The sequence below is a fragment of the Lepisosteus oculatus genome, chromosome 3 (assembly GCF_040954835.1).
Source record: "Lepisosteus oculatus isolate fLepOcu1 chromosome 3, fLepOcu1.hap2, whole genome shotgun sequence".
Classification (NCBI taxonomy): domain Eukaryota; kingdom Metazoa; phylum Chordata; class Actinopteri; order Semionotiformes; family Lepisosteidae; genus Lepisosteus; species Lepisosteus oculatus.
Window position 1 is genome coordinate 48,438,526 of NC_090698.1, and position 19,062 is coordinate 48,457,587.

At 37.3% G+C, this 19,062-nt stretch overlaps 2 protein-coding genes across 2 annotated transcripts in view; one reads left to right on the forward strand and one right to left on the reverse strand.

Annotated features, from left to right (window-relative positions):
• Window positions 1–312: 312 nt before the first annotated feature.
• Window positions 313–11,133, reverse strand: dimt1l (DIM1 dimethyladenosine transferase 1-like (S. cerevisiae)). The gene is made up of 12 exons (XM_006626817.3): window positions 10,959–11,133; window positions 10,298–10,371; window positions 9,801–9,887; window positions 9,631–9,692; window positions 8,130–8,223; window positions 7,727–7,776; window positions 7,510–7,633; window positions 5,534–5,626; window positions 4,632–4,696; window positions 4,026–4,089; window positions 3,451–3,557; window positions 313–1,900 (listed from the first exon to the last, which is right to left on the reverse strand). Exons 1-12 carry the CDS (start codon window positions 11,014–11,016, stop codon window positions 1,858–1,860), a joined length of 921 nt encoding a protein of 306 aa, XP_006626880.1. The 5' UTR covers window positions 11,017–11,133; the 3' UTR covers window positions 313–1,857.
• A 1,103-nt stretch (window positions 11,134–12,236) lies between these two features.
• ipo11 (importin 11) overlaps window positions 12,237–19,062 on the forward strand; it is a 262,035-nt gene continuing 255,209 nt past the window's right edge. The window contains exon 1 of the mRNA XM_006626819.3: window positions 12,237–12,356. The gene's annotated coding sequence lies outside the window, so the exon portion shown is untranslated. The remainder of the gene's footprint in view (window positions 12,357–19,062) is intronic.

Consider the following 19,062-nt stretch of genomic DNA (forward strand, 5'->3'; position numbering starts at 1 on the left):
ACAACCCTGTTTTGCAGCCATGTTAACCTGTGACTGGGTAGTTGTCTTAGAGGATTCTGCATTTACATAGAGATACGGGCACTACATGTAGATGGAGGAAAGGTACACATTATATTTAGAAATTAAATATATTATATAAACACATGTAGAATTATATATATTTCAATGCAGGTCTCCAGTATCCTTCTTTCTTTGAAAACTCACGGTTGATTTCTGTTATTATATTATGATGCCTATTATACAAAGGATGCTATACAATTTAGTGTCATCATTAAATAGTTCAAGTTTTGAATAGAAATAAAGTCCACAATGTTTGTAGTATATTTTTTATTTCTAGTGAACTGATCATAAAAACAGTTTTACAACATGTTTTCAATTTGGTGTTGTCCCTGTACCACACTGGTTGCAGGGTAAATTTGCCTTGTGATGCCTTTGAATAGTACTCCTATTTGTGAGCATGGTTGGGATTTTCAGTGCCTGACTATAATGCCGTAGCCAGTTAACAGCCACGAGGGTGGTGATGTGTTGGAACCCAAGTGCAAGACATCAGAGAGGGGTGGAACACCTGAGGATACCCCAAGTGCAAGAGACCAAAGAGTGAGGGCTCCGGAAGAAAGGGAAGTGAAAGGGAATGGCAACATAAGAATGATGATAGAATAACTGATTACTGGCCAGTGGGGCTTAATCAGCCCAGAGCAGACAGTAATGGAAAAGAAAACGGAACAAACTTCAACAGAACTGGCCAGCAGAGCACGGAGACCCCAGCTACTCAACAAGAAAAGAAACCTGGAGTGTGAAGCGGAATCCTGTGCCGAGCTCCAAGGGAGACAGGAGTTCGACTTCGGAGTGGCATCCTGGTACAGAGAATGACGACAGGCTTCGGGATGCAGGGTCAGACGACTACCCAGAGAGGCTGCTGGGGTATCCACCCGGGGAACCGAAGAACAGGCAAGTGCAGATGTGCAACAGAAAGGGGGTGAAAACAATAATGGAGCCTGGCAAAGCAGGGCTTCGGCTTTAGAGAGAACTGGGAATTGAAAAATTATTAATACAGATCAGGGAAGGAAGGTTCGGCTTGTGCAGCCAGCTCTGGAAAAACAGTGAGCCCTTGTGAGAATGTGACGGTTTCCCAGGGAAACCGCTAGTCGAGGGACGCTGCAGGAAGGTGATCTTAACACAATCTAGCAGGTCTTATTGATCACACTTAAATGATCAATTTCTAAATACCTGGAACACAATCATTTTTACCACCTAAGCAGGTGTTTTGTACAATTATTTTATAAATGAGATTAAAATATCCCTCAAGGACCATAGCTGGTTATTCTTAAATTTACTCAACTTGAATTACTCTTTTGCATGGTGTAAAAGATAAATATTCTCATTGGGGTTTCTTCTAATGCACTACAACTGCATCACTATCAAGGTTTGCTAAGAAGTATTTTCATTTGACTTCTAATCCCATAGAATGTTTCATTTAAACTTTCATCCCAGAGCTCCAGAAAAAAAAAGGCAAATATAAAAAGATTTATGTGCAGTATAAATGTGAAGAATTTGTTCTTTTAAAGAGAAATGTTTTCTTTTAAAATATATATTCTTCACCTAAGATTTCACTGATGAACCACACATCACCATTTGCATTACACACATTACATACAGCAACCCAGTAAAATGCATTCAATTAATCTTTTAAAGATCACTTCATTATTTAAAAAAAAATCACAATACAGAAAATGCCAACAAAACTGATATTGTTGAACCTCACAAGCTGTATTCTTAAAAAGTGTGGATTCCAAATTCTGTTTTGCAAGTTTGTGTACTGTTACAGTCTTACAGATACCACGGACATTCTCTGCAGTATTATGAAAAGTGGATGCCAGCAGAATTAAATCCATGGAGAAGCCTGTGGAATTAGAAAAAAAAAATCAACCTCACCACAAGCAGAAAAAAGCATACCTTAATATGTAACAATTATCTAGATCATAGTGTTTCTGCTGATGCTCACCATTTAAGATGAGATGTCTTAGTAAAAAAATTGGTTCTCTTTACATTTTAAATTAAGAGGTAGTGACAATATAATGTAATCTTAGTTGAAATTAATGCCCAATATAACACAACCAAAGCAATGTGAAGATGGAATTAAACAAATCTATATCTGCAATGTGTTACCTGTTGCAAATTGATAACATTTTATACTTATTTTGTAACATAACCAACAAGAGATTTGGCTTCTCATGTACTATCCAGTCTATTAAACAAAAAAAAAAGGTGGTACCCAAAACAAAAAAAAATATTAGCCCATATTTGCTTTTTAGTAGCCATTCACAATATCAATAAGTAATCCATTTGTAAAAAATATCAAGTTACATTAAAAAAAAATCAAAACAAGGAAAAAAAGGACTGTCTTGTTAGATATAGTCCACTAAAACATGAGCAAGTCATTGTATTGTCATGGAACAAGTAATCGAAAAAGAACAAATAATGAGGTCTCACACCTGAAGAAGGCTCCACGGCCGAAACTTTGCGTTTTCTTTGTTCTCTTTTCAGCATGGAATAAACCTATTACTTGTTCCTTTGCAGCCTACGCATGCCGACGCAGCTCCCTACCTGAACTACTACATTGTATTGTCATGTTGTCCATTATTGTAACCAGTTGCATTCTTTCAGTCAGGATGGTTGAAACCTGTGTGATACTATTGTAGATCATAACTAAAGCTTACTGCAGTTGTTCAATATCTTTATAACCTCCTGTGCATATTTAATCAATAGTGTGAATAGTATGTACCAAATTAAGAAAATATGTCTAGCATATGAAACAGAACTATTTTGGGTGACTGCATTCTTCTACAATCCAAATTTATTAAATACACTTGATGTTTCAAGTTACTTTTGGGGTTAGTGTTTAAGTTAAAGTGACCAGCATAGTGTGTATTGTGAAAATACATAGTTAGATGATAACGTCTCATAGTTTTAAGTTATTATTTTTCTAATTTATGGATAAAAGTTTTCCAATGGGATTCTGATTAAGGTTGTTGTTAATTATTTTAGCTGACCATAATGTGATATTTGGTTGCCATGGCCACCATCATGGTTATAGCGTATTGTAAGAGTGATTTCAAACAAGTCTTTTATTCTGCTTAATACCAGTTATGGTGAAACACAATTTTAGCAAAAATCTGTATCTAAACTGTTTTAGATGAAAAGAGAGGACTTGTTCTGTCTTGTACTCTACTACCTAAAACTAACTACTATTAATTTTCTTCTAGAAAAGGTTCCCCTTATGGAAATTGAAACTGCCCTCCACTTCAGAAATGGTAATTGGATATATTGCAAATAAAAACAACTTAGGATATGAGTTAGTAATTTCATTAGTACAGAATAAGAATTTTGTTTTCAAATTGGGTACAGGCTATGTGTCGTCTGTGCAATCTTAAAATTAGAACCATTACTCACTTCATAAAGTCATCTATGTCCATAGACCTAGCTCGCTTCTCACTGAAGGCAGTTTCCTGAAGAATTTGCTCGATTTTTGTTTCAATTCTGAAGTCCTGTGGTATTTCCTGTGATAAAAATGGTGTTCAAAAACTTGTGTACACCCCAGAAGAAATACAGTATATTGCTCCCTTTGTAAAAAAAAATCATGCAAAGACAAAATAATCTAGAGAATCAAGCAGTTGTTATTTTTTCCTTAAAACTAAAACAAAAACTGAACAACAAGATAATCTTATATACTTTTCCAGTTCTTTAGCTGTTTTACAATAGTGGTCGGCCATCATGGTCCAGTTGGAAACTGAACAGACCAGGTGGGGTTTAGGTGGTTTCAAGAAAATGACAAAATCGTTTTTTTTTCTGTGGTGTCTGTAGAACTGTGCTTGCACAGCTCTACCCATATGGTCATTCAGTACCAATACCAATGAAATTCTCCTACTTTCCAAATCCAAAATACCAGAGAGAAATTACAAGCACTTGCTGACCTACATTAGTCTAAAACTGACAGACACCCAGCTGGTAACACACTGTATACTTACAATATTGTGTACAGAACAGTGAATTCTGTAATTCTTTTCCAGCAACTGCTCAATTGCTCTGGACCTAAAATTGCAAAAATTAAGGTTAAGCCATCCATACAGTGTTGGTTTTCATTTGGAATTCAATAATATGTGGGATGTACATTTCCACATCCTCCCATTTTAATGTTCTTTACAATCTTCACCATTTGAGTGATATTTCGTTTAACTAATCTCTATGATGTGGTGGTGTGAAACTTCTGTATTAAATGCTTATCGGAGCTGATCAATTTTAATGTAAAGTTATAACTAAAATTACTTGGAGAAAATGTGATTTCCCTGTTTGGAATATTAATTTCAAGAGTCATCTCTACATGCCAAAGGTCTTAAAAGAGAAAATGCTTCCTATGCCAATCAAATAACTGAATGAAGTTTTTACCGTTAACTTTATCAGCTGCAAATGATTCAAACATTTCTTGGTATTTCCCAGATTTTGTCTTGTAAATGTTCATAGTGCATGACATAATCATTTAATAAACCCATGGCTGTACTGAGTTTTTTTTGGCTAAGTAAGACCCTCCATCCAACAATATACATTGGTAAAGCAAAAAAAAAAAGACTACTTACTTAAATGCTGCACATAGTGTTTTATTCTTCCTTATGAATGCTATTCTGACAAGACCATCCCATTCCTAAAGAAAATGTGTTTAGAAAAGAACTGTAATAGCTTCCTTCATTTTAGAATTAAACACTGGTGGAAAGGTGTATCTCTCACTAATGTCATGGTGAGGAAGCACAACTGACTGGTAAGATAACTCAGACTCAGAAAAGGCAAGAACTGGAAAAAGGTTGGCTTAAAGGGGAAGAATTGCAAAGCCAAAACACTTTATTTTGAACTACAAATCTTCAATAATTATCCCACAATTTCAGAGTATAATACTTCCACTTTAACAATGTTCCTTTCACTTTAAATAATTGTTCTTTAACTTTAAAGTAAAGTACATACAATTTCCTCTTCTAACAAAAATCCATTGTTTCTGTGTATACCATTAGAAACCAAGTGACTTAATATTTGTTAGTGATTGCCTATAAATATTAAAAGCATTTAATTTATAATAATAAAATGAATTAGCATGCCTTAGATGGAAACACTTATGTATAGTTAAATTACAAATTTATTCTCCCTCGTATTCCTTTATTACTTAACCTCTGATATAGTTTCATAAATAATTAAAAATAGTCTTCCCTCTTAAATACTGTTTTATTTGGTAAATGTCTCAGTCTTGGGAGATTATGTATCAGATATATGTCATAAAGATCTTTTCAATGATATATTTTCAATTTAATATGGTTTGTTCTAATATATGTTAAGACATTCAAAATGTCTATTGTATTTATATTCAATTCAAAATACTTTATTCATCCCGGGGGGGACAACTTAAGATATACATATAGCATATATGTACATACATAAACCAGCTAGCAGAAACATCCAGTGACTCTTCCCAATTCATTCAGATCATCCTTACCTGAAAATTTACAGGTGGAGGAGGGTTCTTTGGCTCTATTCTGACAACACTAGACTCCACTTTTGGTGGTGGCCTAAAGTTATTCTTCCCAACCTATAAAGTAAAAAAAAATAAATAGGTCCAAGGACGATAAGAATGCTGGGTTTTAATTGACTTTGTGGGGTTTGAATTATTTTAATAAAAAACACTGGTGGTCTATCCAAGTATAGATGACCGCTTTGGGTATCAGTTTTAAAGCAAGGCAAATGCAATTCCAGCATTTATAATCAAATGTCTATATAACAGCACTAACATATTGTAACACTACAGGGTTCACGTGGGCACCCTCGCCGCTGCCCCCCCCCCCACCCCACCGTCAGGGACTCTAACCCGGGCCTCCGGCATCACTCAACAGGGACCCAGCCTCTTGAGCCAAAGGGAAATCTCCCGTCAGCCCAGCGGCTGCGGTCCCTGCTATTCACAGGGAAGGGCGGTGACGTCACCGCTCTGGTATGCCAGCTCTCACAAGCAATGGAGGCTGTATGCATTACAATATTTACTGTAATGCTGTCTTAGAGTAAACAATATGTCTTACAATTTTTTTAGGATAACCAAGTCACAAGGTCGGTGGAAAACATAGGTCTAATCTACATTGAAAATGTGGTCATAAATGTAATGATGCAGTGGTCTGTGAAAGAAAGAGACATGTATTTAATGCAGAACCACCCTGCTTTATCTCAATGTTATTATCAGACAGCTATGCCTGAAGCAGCTCTAAATTTACAGTACCAGTCTGAAATTTGTTAAAAAGTACATAAATATAATGCTCAACAGATTTATACATACCCTGATGATGATTGTGAAAAAGGAACAAAAAACACAGAACTAACGTTGTACGGATGGGTGATGCATCTTCATTAAATAATTTCTAAAAATGTAGTCTATGGTAATCAGTACGGTACAGTTTATTTGCCATAAATAACATTCGTTTGTAAAACATGTGTCAGATTCATTCAAATCCTTGTAGTTAGTACCGTGTAAATTCTTCTATGGCATGTAATATACTGACAGGATGCCTTCTGTAGAGTGCTGTTATGTGATAAGGGCTATTACTTTATACCAGGTAACCATTATTTGAATGTATGATTTGGATCACAGTCATGATGAAATGTTTTTGAGCTTTTCTTTTCTTGAGCTTCTTGGCAGAGGGAAGTAGATGTTTGGTCAGGACCTAAGGACTCCATGATCCAAAGATGTAAAACATCTCCAAAACAGACCATTTGACCTTGACAACTCACAAGAGGCTTCTTCCTTCCAACTATGCCAATATGTCTTACAATTTTTTTAGGATAACCAAGTCACAAGGTCGGTGGAAAACATAGGTCTAATCTACATTGAAAATGTGGTCATAAATGTAATGATAATAATAATGATAATGTTTCTTCATTAGCCCTATACAATTTCTTGTATTAGGAATTCGTCTTTTCGCATACCCCAGCTTTTCTCCATGGAGACACAGACAGGGAGGGAAGCCTGAGGTCAGAGCGCAGGGTCTGCCATTGTACGGCGCCCCTGGAGCAGTTAGGGTTAAGGGCCTTGCTCAGGGGCCCAACGGAGTAGGATTCCTCTGCCGGCCGCGGGATTTGAACCGGCAACCTTCCAGTCACAGGCGCAGATCCTTAGCCACAGAGCCACCAGTGTAGTAGGTAAAACCAGCTAATTTTCTCTCTTAGCGAACAATGTAGAACAGGTAATGTTTTACACGTACACAGGACATGGCAGGCGTATACAGTTATTCAAAATGTTTCACTGTTCAACATTGAGATGTGTATTGCACTTAAGCAACCCTTCACTTAAGAAGTGATTTTCATAACTTAATGGATCAGCAAGTATTTTATCACTATAAACAACTTTAATAGTGTACAGGCAGATAGTTGTTTATATAAAATATTTATTTCAATATGTGAAGTTTTACTTGTGATGTGAAGATTACTTGCCTTCATAAGATGATCTACTCGGGCCAGAAGCTGAGTATTTATTGATAACCTGCAATACAGCTTGTCTCCAGGTTTTGCAACAAGTCGAAGAGCAAATTCTCTTTGGAACATCAGCACTGCACACCTGGAATAGTAACAAATTAAGAGCAAGTGACAATTTTTAATAATATTAACTTTTAAAATATACCATAATGGTTTTCTTTCTAAAGGTACTTACCTGAAAAAAGGCCTGTGAAGCAGTAATTTAAAAATGAATGGTGATGAAATCTATAAAAACAAAAAAAGATTCATTGATGTGTATAAGGGATCAGAAAATTTCAACTGCTCAGTATGCTAAACACAAAACACTCAGTGTGCTGATTATTCTGTTTTATTAACTAGAAGAGGAGAGTTGAGCAGACCAGGAGGAATCACAAAACTGCTTCTCTGCTGAATTAAGGGGGGAACCTTTAAGCATGGCACATTATGAAAAGCCCAGAGTGGAGTTTTGCCAGGATACCTGGGTTAACACTGGTACTTTCACAACCTTTGTATTGACATTGACTAAGCCACAAGTGCATATAAGGAACAGTATTAATTCATTAAACTATAACCCAGCCAAAAAGGAAAACTTTATGTACCTGATAAGGCAAGTTAGCTACACAAACATCAAAGAAAGGCAGGTCTGTCTTCAGAACATCTCCAACCATGATCTGAAGCTTTGTCTGCAGTGGTCTGTGAAAGAAAGAGACATGTATTTAATGCAGAACCACCCTGCTTTATCTCAATGTTATTATCAGACAGCTATGCCTGAAGCAGCTCTAAATTTACAGTACCAGTCTGAAATTTGTTAAAAAGTACATAAATATAATGCTCAACAGATTTATACATACCCTGATGATGATTGTGAAAAAGGAACAAAAAACACAGAACTAACGTTGTACGGATGGGTGATGCATCTTCATTAAATAATTTCTAAAAATGTAGTCTATGGTAATCAGTACGGTACAGTTTATTTGCCATAAATAACATTCGTTTGTAAAACATGTGTCAGATTCATTCAAATCCTTGTAGTTAGTACCGTGTAAATTCTTCTATGGCATGTAATATACTGACAGGATGCCTTCTGTAGAGTGCTGTTATGTGATAAGGGCTATTACTTTATACCAGGTAACCATTATTTGAATGTATGATTTGGATCACAGTCATGATGAAATGTTTTTGAGCTTTTCTTTTCTTGAGCTTCTTGGCAGAGGGAAGTAGATGTTTGGTCAGGACCTAAGGACTCCATGATCCAAAGATGTAAAACATCTCCAAAACAGACCATTTGACCTTGACAACTCACAAGAGGCTTCTTCCTTCCAACTATGCCAGGTAATGCTGAATGGTGATTTTCAAGACTTTGTATCGTAAAGATGCCAGATTGAGGTGGACATCTTCAACTGTTGTCTTTGGATTTAAGATTGTCTCCTGAACCACTTGTCTCACAGATTGTCATGGCAAGCCACACTTTTATCACTATCATGTCTGAGTTGCCACATCACTACTTTTAAATTATTTGATAATGGACATAACAATGGAAAGTGCTATATTTATTCTTTTGTGAATTCTCCTATAGGCATCCCAAACCTTGTTGATTTTAAGGACCACTTGCCTAGTCTTCAGAGAGCTCTGGATCCTTAACTAGAATAATGTGTGCTACTGCAAAATGTCTTCTTTGCGTAATCTCCTTTTAGAACCCAGGTAAATGAATGGATTTTACGGGGGCCTCTACATACTTTAAGTAGTTTCTGCTGAGCTTACAAAGAGCAGAGTAGATTTGTGTTGTTGGATGTTTCCTCAATGAACTACTTAGAGGCATGAAGACATCTGATCCTTGTTTTTCTGGGATTTAATTTAGTTTACATCTTCAGATAATTTAAAACAAATGACAAAGCAAAGCACCATGCTATTATGATTACAGTATAAAATACATAGATTTTTTAAGCAAGATGCAATATTTAATTCGCAACATCCAATCATAAGATCCCCCCCCCATGTTTCCTTTGTGGTGTGAAGAAATCTGTAATATAAGTGTCATTTAAAAAGATAAATCATGGAAACTTAAAATCAGATGTTATGAGTCCTGAGGGTTATACTTACGTGCACTGTACTCTCTTTTGAAGCTCAGCCACAAGTCTAGTATCCAGCTCACAAGCCACTACCTTTTGAAATTGAAATAAAATGATTACATACACCGTTATATAGTAAATATGAGGTTTGACGCACAGGCATGCATACATGCAAAACTACATAGTACAGCCATGTATTACCTTTTTTGCTTTTTCCAGTAGTTTGACAGTCATGTTACCAGTACCAGGCCCAACTTCCAGCACCACATCAGTTGGTCTAAGAGCAGCCTACAAAAAAAAAAGTTGTCTGTAGAGGACAAAAGCTTTTTCAAGTCCTGTAGTCAAGGTGTTTAAACTGTATACTCATTAATGCTATAGGTTATATTTTCTTCGGTTAAAGCCTAGATGTGTTTAGACAGAGTTTAATGTCAAACACATTTTTTTTACATGATTTCACTACAGCATAATAACCACTACACCAATCATCATAGCAACAGAAATAATATGGGGTTAAAAGTAAATAAAAACGTCTAAAAACTGCATTAATAACCTTAGAAACTCAAGGCGATTTAAAGTATGTTATTTCAGTCTCATTTATACTTTTGCGTCTGTCTAATCCGGTCACTATGAATAATCAAACATAAGTGTGTTTATATATTGCACTGAAACAAAGGATTAAAGACATACAGGTTGCTTACCTTGTCAATGATCCCATTAACCACCAAGGGATTTTTTAAGATGTGCTGACCTATTCCAGTATTGAACATTATTCCTGAGAGGAAAAAAAAAAGATATGCATGTTCAGTTAAGTGTTTTTTAACTAATTTGATATACACAGATACGAATGAGTCCTCTTTAAGGAAACAATTTCAACAGAAAACTAATTACAAACGCTATAGAAAACAGGGAATGAATTCTGAGTATTTCAGCACCTCTTTTTTGCGGGACAACTCTCAATACGCACAAGACTTTGACCATTACATAATATTGTCATATATTTTGAACAATAATGTTCCTGACTTCAAGAATTATTCAAACTAGATAGGCACCTCTGTTGATCCACAGCAAGAACTGACAAATGTTCATAATCCACCGTATTAGACTGCCAATGAAAGGTTTCCTTTCGGCAAACTCCGTTGATGCTTAACTGAGAACACATCCTGTGAAGGTCAGATAATTCCCAGCTGTTAATAAATATGTGTAATGTGTACATATATCAATATGAAAATGTAGTTTTTACAAGGCCCCTTGCTTCTCGCTTTCCAAAAACTGCTTCAGTTATGTTGCTCACCGTAACACTAACAGTAAAATCCGAAGGGATAAAATACGTTCTGTAAGGCTACAGTTATTCAAACTAACCTTGACTTTTCACCTCCTGGTGTTGTCTGCTTTTCTTTTCAGCTTTGACTTTCGGCATTTTGTTTTCGTTTGATACTTCACCAACTGAAGAAATCTGTGTCTATACTATACATTCCCAACACGTGTTCCTAATGTAAGCTCGTCATAGACTGCTTCGCGTCGTCTAATAAAGCGCAATAAATTGCATTCTGGGACTTGTGGTTCTGAACTGCAACAAAGCGGTAACAACAGTACAATTTTAAAAACCAACGGACTACTTCTCCCATAATGCTGTAACAACACAACTATTGTCGCAGGACTGGAGTGTGGTTCATATGTTGTTTACGATTATGCTTAATGGTAATGGTTTTGTTTTAGACTTTGTAAAAGTAGTCATGGCTGATTTAAAACTGTATGGTGGCACTATTTCGTGAAATTGTATATGATCTGTTTCATTTTTGCTCATGTGTTTAACTTATTTAGTGGTTGCGACAAGGACAGCTCCCTTTTAACTTAAATGAGATGAAAATACTCATAGTAGTACTCATGCAATTTATGTGTTCCAAAAATATTTTACATTAACATTTTTTCGAATACTGTCCCATTATTTGTTGTGAAGCACCGCCACCCAGTGGACATTGTCCTGTTTACTTTTATTGTTAATTACTTTAACCCAAAATTAAAGCAGAAACCGACCATGGCTGTTTAAAGACATTTTGGCTCCGCATTCGGAATGTTGAGATCTTGTTTTTTGGGGGAGAGGGGAAGGGGGGATATTAAACTACCAGACTCAATGAATCTTCGTCACAAAGTACGACACGAATAGGTGTTCGAAAGAAGAACTTGAAAACACACAAAACGGTGTCCCACTATTTTAAAATTAGCCTTCAAACATAAATCGGATATTAGACAGTATTTAGTAACAACTGCATAATGCATTTCTTTTTCCTCTCCATTAAAGTGTAAACTCGAGAGAAATATCTGAAACCATTAATTAAGGGCAGCTGCTGCAATTCAATGTTTCCCAGAATTCGTCATTTAATTAAATTAAGGCTTTTCAACTTTCTTGGAACGTACAGAAAAGAATCCTGTAAAATATTTTTTTAATTAATTTAAGTTCAAACATTTAAAAATAACACGGAAACTGGGTAGTATGCTAAAATTAATAAAACCCCAAAACTTTAATTTGGATACACAAATGTCCCGCAATCAAGAAATTCGTAACACTAACCAAACCAGTACAAAATTTTCAAGAAGCGTGGCAATTCGTGCCGTAAACTAGTAGAAATCGTGACATCATCAGCATGCGCCTTCCACCGTGTGTATGGCGCCATCCAACTACCAGGCGTGTGCATGTTTGTACTTAGAGCTGACACCAGCATAGTTGTGATATTCCATTACACACCACTTCTGCCAGAGGTAAGTATGCTTAAAGTACTGAAAAAACCTGAAGATCTTCTGTTTTAAATCAGACATTGAAATGATATTTGCTCGGTATCATTTCAGTGTTGGGCCAGGTTAGCTTGTGTAATTTATCTACTGTGTTAACACGCGTTGCAATGATTTTTGTATATTACAGGGGGGGCTGTGTAATGATGACTGGTTTAGAATTGTAAGGATTATTAAAGTAATGCGTTCAGGGTCTACAACATATATCCCAGACCTAAACTATGATGGATAATATAAGTCCACAGCGAGCTGAAATTTCATGTAACTCCTTTGCTTCTTTTGGGGGGTTGGTAGTTGCATGAATGTGGTCAGATGTGGTGTCTCCAGGGTTCTAATCGTGTTTTCAAAGTAACGGTAGGTGTCTGGGTCTAACTGTGAATGTATGATTATTGTTTTGTTTATGCGATTTGGTTTTAACGTCTTTGAAAGTCATGTGTTTGCTGGTACCCCGCGCGAGTACTCTGTGCTTTTATTTGCACTCTGCTGAACTGAAGTCTTCCATACAGTATGTATTGCGAATCAGTTTGCCCATGGCACTGACTCGTGTGTCCGATAACAGCTTTAACTGTTTTTGATATACGTCTATTAGTTTGGATCAGAAGCAGCTATGTTTGCCATTACCTAATCGAGAGGCCATTTGGCTGATACAGCCGTTTGGTTGCCATATACAGTAGCTAATTAATCCATCTGTTTCTTTAAAGAAGGTAGGTTACCTGCTTCAATAACATGGCAGGACATTATCTTACCAGGTCACACAATCCATCGTTTAATGAATTGACAGCTCTTCTCATTAAGTATACTTATTCATAGATCTTCTTCAAGTCTTCTGGCATGTGTTTCAGTTTTGATTCTGAAGAAGTCCACCGGGTTGAATTTATCAGTGCATTTGAGGATTTTGAATGGCTGAATCAGGTCCCCCTGAAAAGCGTGAGCATTGTACATTTCTAACACGACATCTCTTTATTTAAATTCTGTTTTTTTTAGTTGTAACAGTTATTTTACCCTTTTCATTGGTTCTGTATAAAGCTTGGATGAGGGAAAATGTGTCATCATAAATGTCTTATGTTTTTGGAGGGATGCCCTTACTCACATTTGTATCCTTTCTTATGTTCTTAATCTTTGATTATAGAAGCAGTGAAAAAAGTTTGCCAATCCTTATCTGTAAACTTTACTAGTTCACTGGCTAGGCTAAACCAGTACCAATCACAACATGGGGTGATCTCCGATTCTGGCTTAACATTCGACCCACATGTGCAGCATATTGTCAAAACATCTTTTTTTCACCTCAGAAATATCGCTAGACTACGCCCTATGCTGTCACTAGCTCTGGCTGAAAAGCTAATAAACATATTTGTGTTCTCCCAAATTGACTGCTGTAATGCTCTACTCGCTGGGGTATCTAAATCTACTTTGAACAAACTGCAGTATGTCCAAAATTCAGCAGCCAGAATCCTGATCAGGTCTTGTGCAAGTGATCACATTACTCCTATCCTGGAGTCCTTGCACTGGCTTCCTGTCAAATTCCGTGTTGACTTTAAAATCCTCATGCTCACCTATAGGGCTCTGCATGGCTAGGCACCTCAGTACCTGTCAGAACTATTATCGCCCTACTCCCCACCTTGCAACCTTCGCTCTTCTAATTCTGGTCTCCTAACTGTCCCCCCCAAGCCTGTCTACATTGTATGGGTGACAGGGCCTTCTCCTGTTATGCCCCCAAGCTCTGCAACTCTGTGCCCAAGGAAGAGAGTCACCTCTAAACTCCTTCGATTCTAGACTCAAAACCTTCTACTTTAGAAAAGCCTTTACTTTACTGGTTCCATTCTTCACCCCTCTGCTTTTCCTGCTATCACCATCCACGGTCTCCTCTGTATATTGTAATTGTGTTTTTATCTCGTGTATTATTTTTATTTATTGTTGTTATCATTCTGTAAAGCGCTTTGAGAAGCCACCTTTAAAGGTGCTATATAAAATAGTTTATAATAATAATAATTATTATTAACATATCTTGGCATGTTACACATAGTCAGCTCACAGGAAGTGTTGTAGCAGCTAATCCATTAGTAGTAATAATATCTAATTTACTTCTTATCAGCATGTTCCTTGTCAGTCATTTATGCATTCATTAATGTGTGTTATTCTACACAACCATAAAGCAAAAGGGCTACATTTTTATGAGGAAGTGTAGAACAGTCACAATTACATTATCTTAAAAAAAACTTTAAAATGACCGTAGAATATACCCATTACGTTTTCTCTCCGTAAATGAGAAAAATGTTTTGGGTGAAATAGTACAGAATGTGTTGGGATGTTTGCCCAACACCGTATGTTTAGGTACGTACAGTGCAGTCTGTAAGCATCTGGACAGTGACACAATTTTTGTTGTTTTAGCTCTGTACTCCAGCACATTGGATTTGAAATGAAACAATGACTATGAGGTTAAAGTGCAGAATGTCAGCTTTAATATGAAGGTATTTACGTCTATATTGGATGAACTATATAGGAATCACATCCCTTTTTATGCATAGTCCTCCCATTTTAGGGGAACCTCTTTTAAAACCAGTGCATGAAAAAAAGACTGTGTTCAAACTCCTGAACACCCAGGGTGAAGCCGCTGTTTTGTGAATTATTGTCTGTTTGAAGACTATTTTGGGGCAAAGAGGATTTAGGGAGGAGCTAGGGATCTGTCACTCCAGCTTTTGAAGTGCTTTCCAGCCACGTGGTTTTCACCTGGGACGACTAACCTTAACCACCCGGTTAATGAGTCAAAGCATATGAACATACTATTTCACAGTTAAGATGGCATAGCCACTTCTGGGCTCATACTAGCATAAAAAACTTTGTTCTAGGTGAGGGCAACACCGTGGCGTGGTGGTTAGCATTGTTGCCTCACAGAGCTTGGCCCCTGGGTTCGTTTCTGGACCTGGGGTGCGGTGTGTGTGGAGTTTGCGTGTTCCCCCTGCGTTCATGTGGGCTTCCTCCAGTTTCTCCACACTGTCCAACAATATACTGGTATATTAAGAGACTTCTGGGAAAATTGGCCCTTGTGGGAGTGTTTGTGTGCATGTCTGTGTGTGTGACCTGTGATGGACTATTGTCCCGTCCTGGGTATACATTGCCTTGCACCTGTTGCTTGCAGGGATAGGTTCTGGTTGTCTTGTGACCTTCAGGTGGGTAAGGCAGTTAGAGAATGGATGGAGTCTGCGGAGAAAGAATAGGCGTTGCCGTGCTGTCTTGGCTACGAGGTTGGTGTGGTGGGTCCAGGTTAGATCGTCTGTGATGGTGACACCTATGATTTTGAACCTTTTGTCTCTCTCCACCGCGGACCCGCTGATGTGAATGGGGGTGCGGTCTGTTCCTCGATGCTGTGCTTCTCTATAAAACTACAGGTAGAATATATCTTTTAAGAGCACAACAAACACTTGCCAAACAGCAGAAACATTAAACAAATCTGTTAGCTGCCCGGTCTGCAACGTACACGCGCACCCGCGCAGTATTTTGTGCGCATGCGCATATCATGCGCAAAGCATAAAGATATATGTCGAACATTTATCACACTTTTGTTAAAATTATATAGAGGAAAATGATATTGCGATAATTATCATTATCGAATTATCGCCCAGCTCTAGTTTTAAACTACTGTTCTTGAGGTGAATAAGTTTTGAATATGTTTGGTACCGCTGATTAATGCAGCAAATCAAAAAGGCAATTAACATTACAGACCTGGTGAGGTCAGTGAATCACTGCAATAGAATACAGTGCACCGTGACGACTTTATTTCCCCTCAGCTCTTTGTCTAGATAGTAGGAGAAACGTGCATTGCCTTCCGAAGGAGAGCTAGCCTCCCCATATTAAGTGCAAATGATGTAGGGGGGAAAAAAGTTGTGCACTCAGTTTCAGGTGTAAGTAAAAGCATGTTGCAGAATGTCAGGTAGGAGGGCATGTGAGCTGGTTTCCATGTCTGTCCATGTGTTGGAACAGGCAGGTCTGTTTGTTCACATAGGAGCAGCTTGCTTTGCCTACTTTGTCCTGGCTTTTTGTCAATGTGGTAAATTGCTTGCCTTGCAGAGGGTCAATTCCTGGCTTCAGTTGTCTACCCACAAGGACTAACATATGTAGGGACATATCTTTCTTATAGGAACTACCGTTTGAGTTTTATTTTTCTGCCAAGTACAGTGTACATTTGCTTCTGGCCTTGTGATATGAAAGGATTACATTTGTGCAGAAAAATGTTTGTTTCTAATGTCTGTATTTGTTGCTTTTGAAAGGACATGTGTATTGTACAGGATAAAAATGATCTGACCTCGTCATGCAGTCCTCTCTAAGTAAGTGTAGTTTGCGTAATGGCTAAAATGGTCAAAATGCTAGAAAATAGCGATCTTGGGATTGTGGTCTTGGGATTGTGGTTGGGGATTTCTGTGATGTTCTGCGACTTCATCTAAATGGGTTAACATTTCTTTTCCTGTATCTTCACATTATTTTATCTTTTGTTAGAAAAATAGTTTGGGGAACACTAGTGTGTAGCTTAGCCATTTCTTCATTAGTGTTATTTGTATAGTTTTAACCTAAGTGATATCTATTTGAAGTCACATGCTGATTCTAGATCAGAGATTACTTTTGACGCCATCACACAAACAGAAATGAAGCATGAGTATTGAGTAACACTGTGCCGTTGTACATTTCTCAATGATCCTGATTTATGAGCAAACAAACCTTTTAAGCTGTTGCCTGTGGTTGCAGTTAAGAGATCGAAGTAATGTGCAAGCTGTTGTTTAAGGTGCCCTGATTGAGGTTAGCTCTTTATGGATCTTTGCCAGTTTTTGCCTATGTATTACGAGAAATCTGAATGAAACTGATGAATAATACCCATGTCAAAAGCATGCTGTAATGTCAAACGTTAACACAGTATATCCTTTAACAGATTTGAAATTTGACAGCTGTTAAAGCATATTTTTCTTCTACTTATCACTAGATGGCAGTGTTTCTGTTTGTGGTTTTCATTTTTCTGTTGTGCCTCTTTTCCTCCTGGTTTTGATTGTTGTATTATATTTTTACAGGTTATCTTATTCCCAGGAAATTGCATAGACTGCTGGAAGGATGTGATTCTATAATCTTCCAGTACATCCTTCTCCAGCACATTCTGGTTTCATACTGTAGCTATAAATGTTGGGACAGTGAAGTCCCAACTGCTGTTTATGCTGTATACTCAAGTATTTTGGTTTTGAGATTAAAAAATGAATGTGAGACAAAAGTAAAGAATGTCACCTTTTATTGCAGGATATTTCCATTTTCTGTTTTATTGTGTGCATATGTTCTGACTGATGCATCTTTTTGTCTTCAATCCCCCCTTTTTAGATGAGTATTTGGAAAACATAAGCTAGTTTGGGGACTAAACATCTTGAAGAAAATTAAACGAATATCAGACGTAGTTTTTGGTTGCAAGTCCTTTGCATGGAATAACTCGATCAGGCCTGCGACCCATTGACGTCACCCCAGACTCTTGGTTTGTTCTTTTCAGATGCTTTGCCAAGCCTGCGCTGCAGCCATTTTCAGTTGCTGTGTGTTTTGGGAGGTTTCTGGCTTCAGTTTTCTTTTCAGCAATTGAAAGACATGCTCGATTTGATTTAAACCAGGAGATTGACTTGGCCGGTCTAAGACTTTCTATTTTCTTCTTCCGGGTAAGCTCCTTGGTTGCATCGACAGTGTGTTTTGGGTCATTGAATTGCCGGCCGATGAGTCTGGAACTGTGAAAGTCTTCTGTGAACAGCAGAATGTGACACCCTCACCCCTACTCAGTGGTCGTTGCTGATTGCTAAGTACACCTGTTGTTTCCTACTTTTTCAAGATATTCCAAATTGTTGATTTTACTGTACCCAGTGTATGTGCTGTGGGTCTGATTGAGTTCTTTTCTTTCAGCATCTGGAGTGCATGTGTTCTTTTATAGGAATTTCTCTAGTCTTTGTGTTGGTTTAGGCCTATTGACCTCTTGTCAGTATGCCTAGGGAGAAGGGAAGACCAAAGTCTTAAATCCAGCACTGCACGTTCACAGCTCTTTTGTGCATACACAATCAATGCAACAGGAAACACTCGAGGAATTTAAAGGAACACTAGGCAGCCAATTATCCCATACTTACATTATGCTCACCTGAGATGGGGAAGGTTGAACTAAAACAGTACAAAAAGCAGAGAAATACCCAGAAATTAAAGGTGGTGTTTTGTACTTTTGTCTCATTCATCTTTTACTCTCAAATCCAAATTACTTGACTATACAGCAAAAATAGCAATTTTGACTTCACTGACCCGATGGTTATGGAAGGCACTGTATATCCGATGTGGTTATAATGCTTTTAGACAGATTGTGATCCACATACTATTAGTAATATTACATACTGTCTCTTTTGGGATTGTCTTTTCAATTTTCATCTTCAGTATGCTTTAGTATCGTAAATGGCTTCTATTACTATAGTGTGAGTAGGGGATAGAACATTCTTTTATTATTAGTGCCATAAGCTTTAGTTTAAGTGCTTTTTCTCTTTAAAAAATGGTTTTAACATATGAATATCTTGATTAACAAAAAAAAAAATAATACATGAAATGCTTTTCATAGGTTTTGATTCTGTCTGCGGGCTGGAGTGGAGCTAGGGACAAGTCTGAAAGCAGTGTTTTACAGATGAATTGT

Excerpts from the sequence above, each read along its gene's own strand:
- dimt1l (XM_006626817.3), bottom strand. The coding sequence starts at position 11,016 with ATGCCGAAAGTCAAAGCTGAAAAGAAAAGCAGACAACACCAGGAGGTG. Across the intron at positions 7,634-7,726 it reads CTTCACAGGCCTTTTTTCAG|GTGTGCAGTGCTGATGTTCC; the intron begins GTAAGTACCTTT and ends TTACTATTCCAG. Across the intron at positions 3,558-4,025 it reads ACTGTTCTGTACACAATATT|GAAATACCACAGGACTTCAG; the intron begins GTAAGTATACAG and ends TTTTTATCACAG.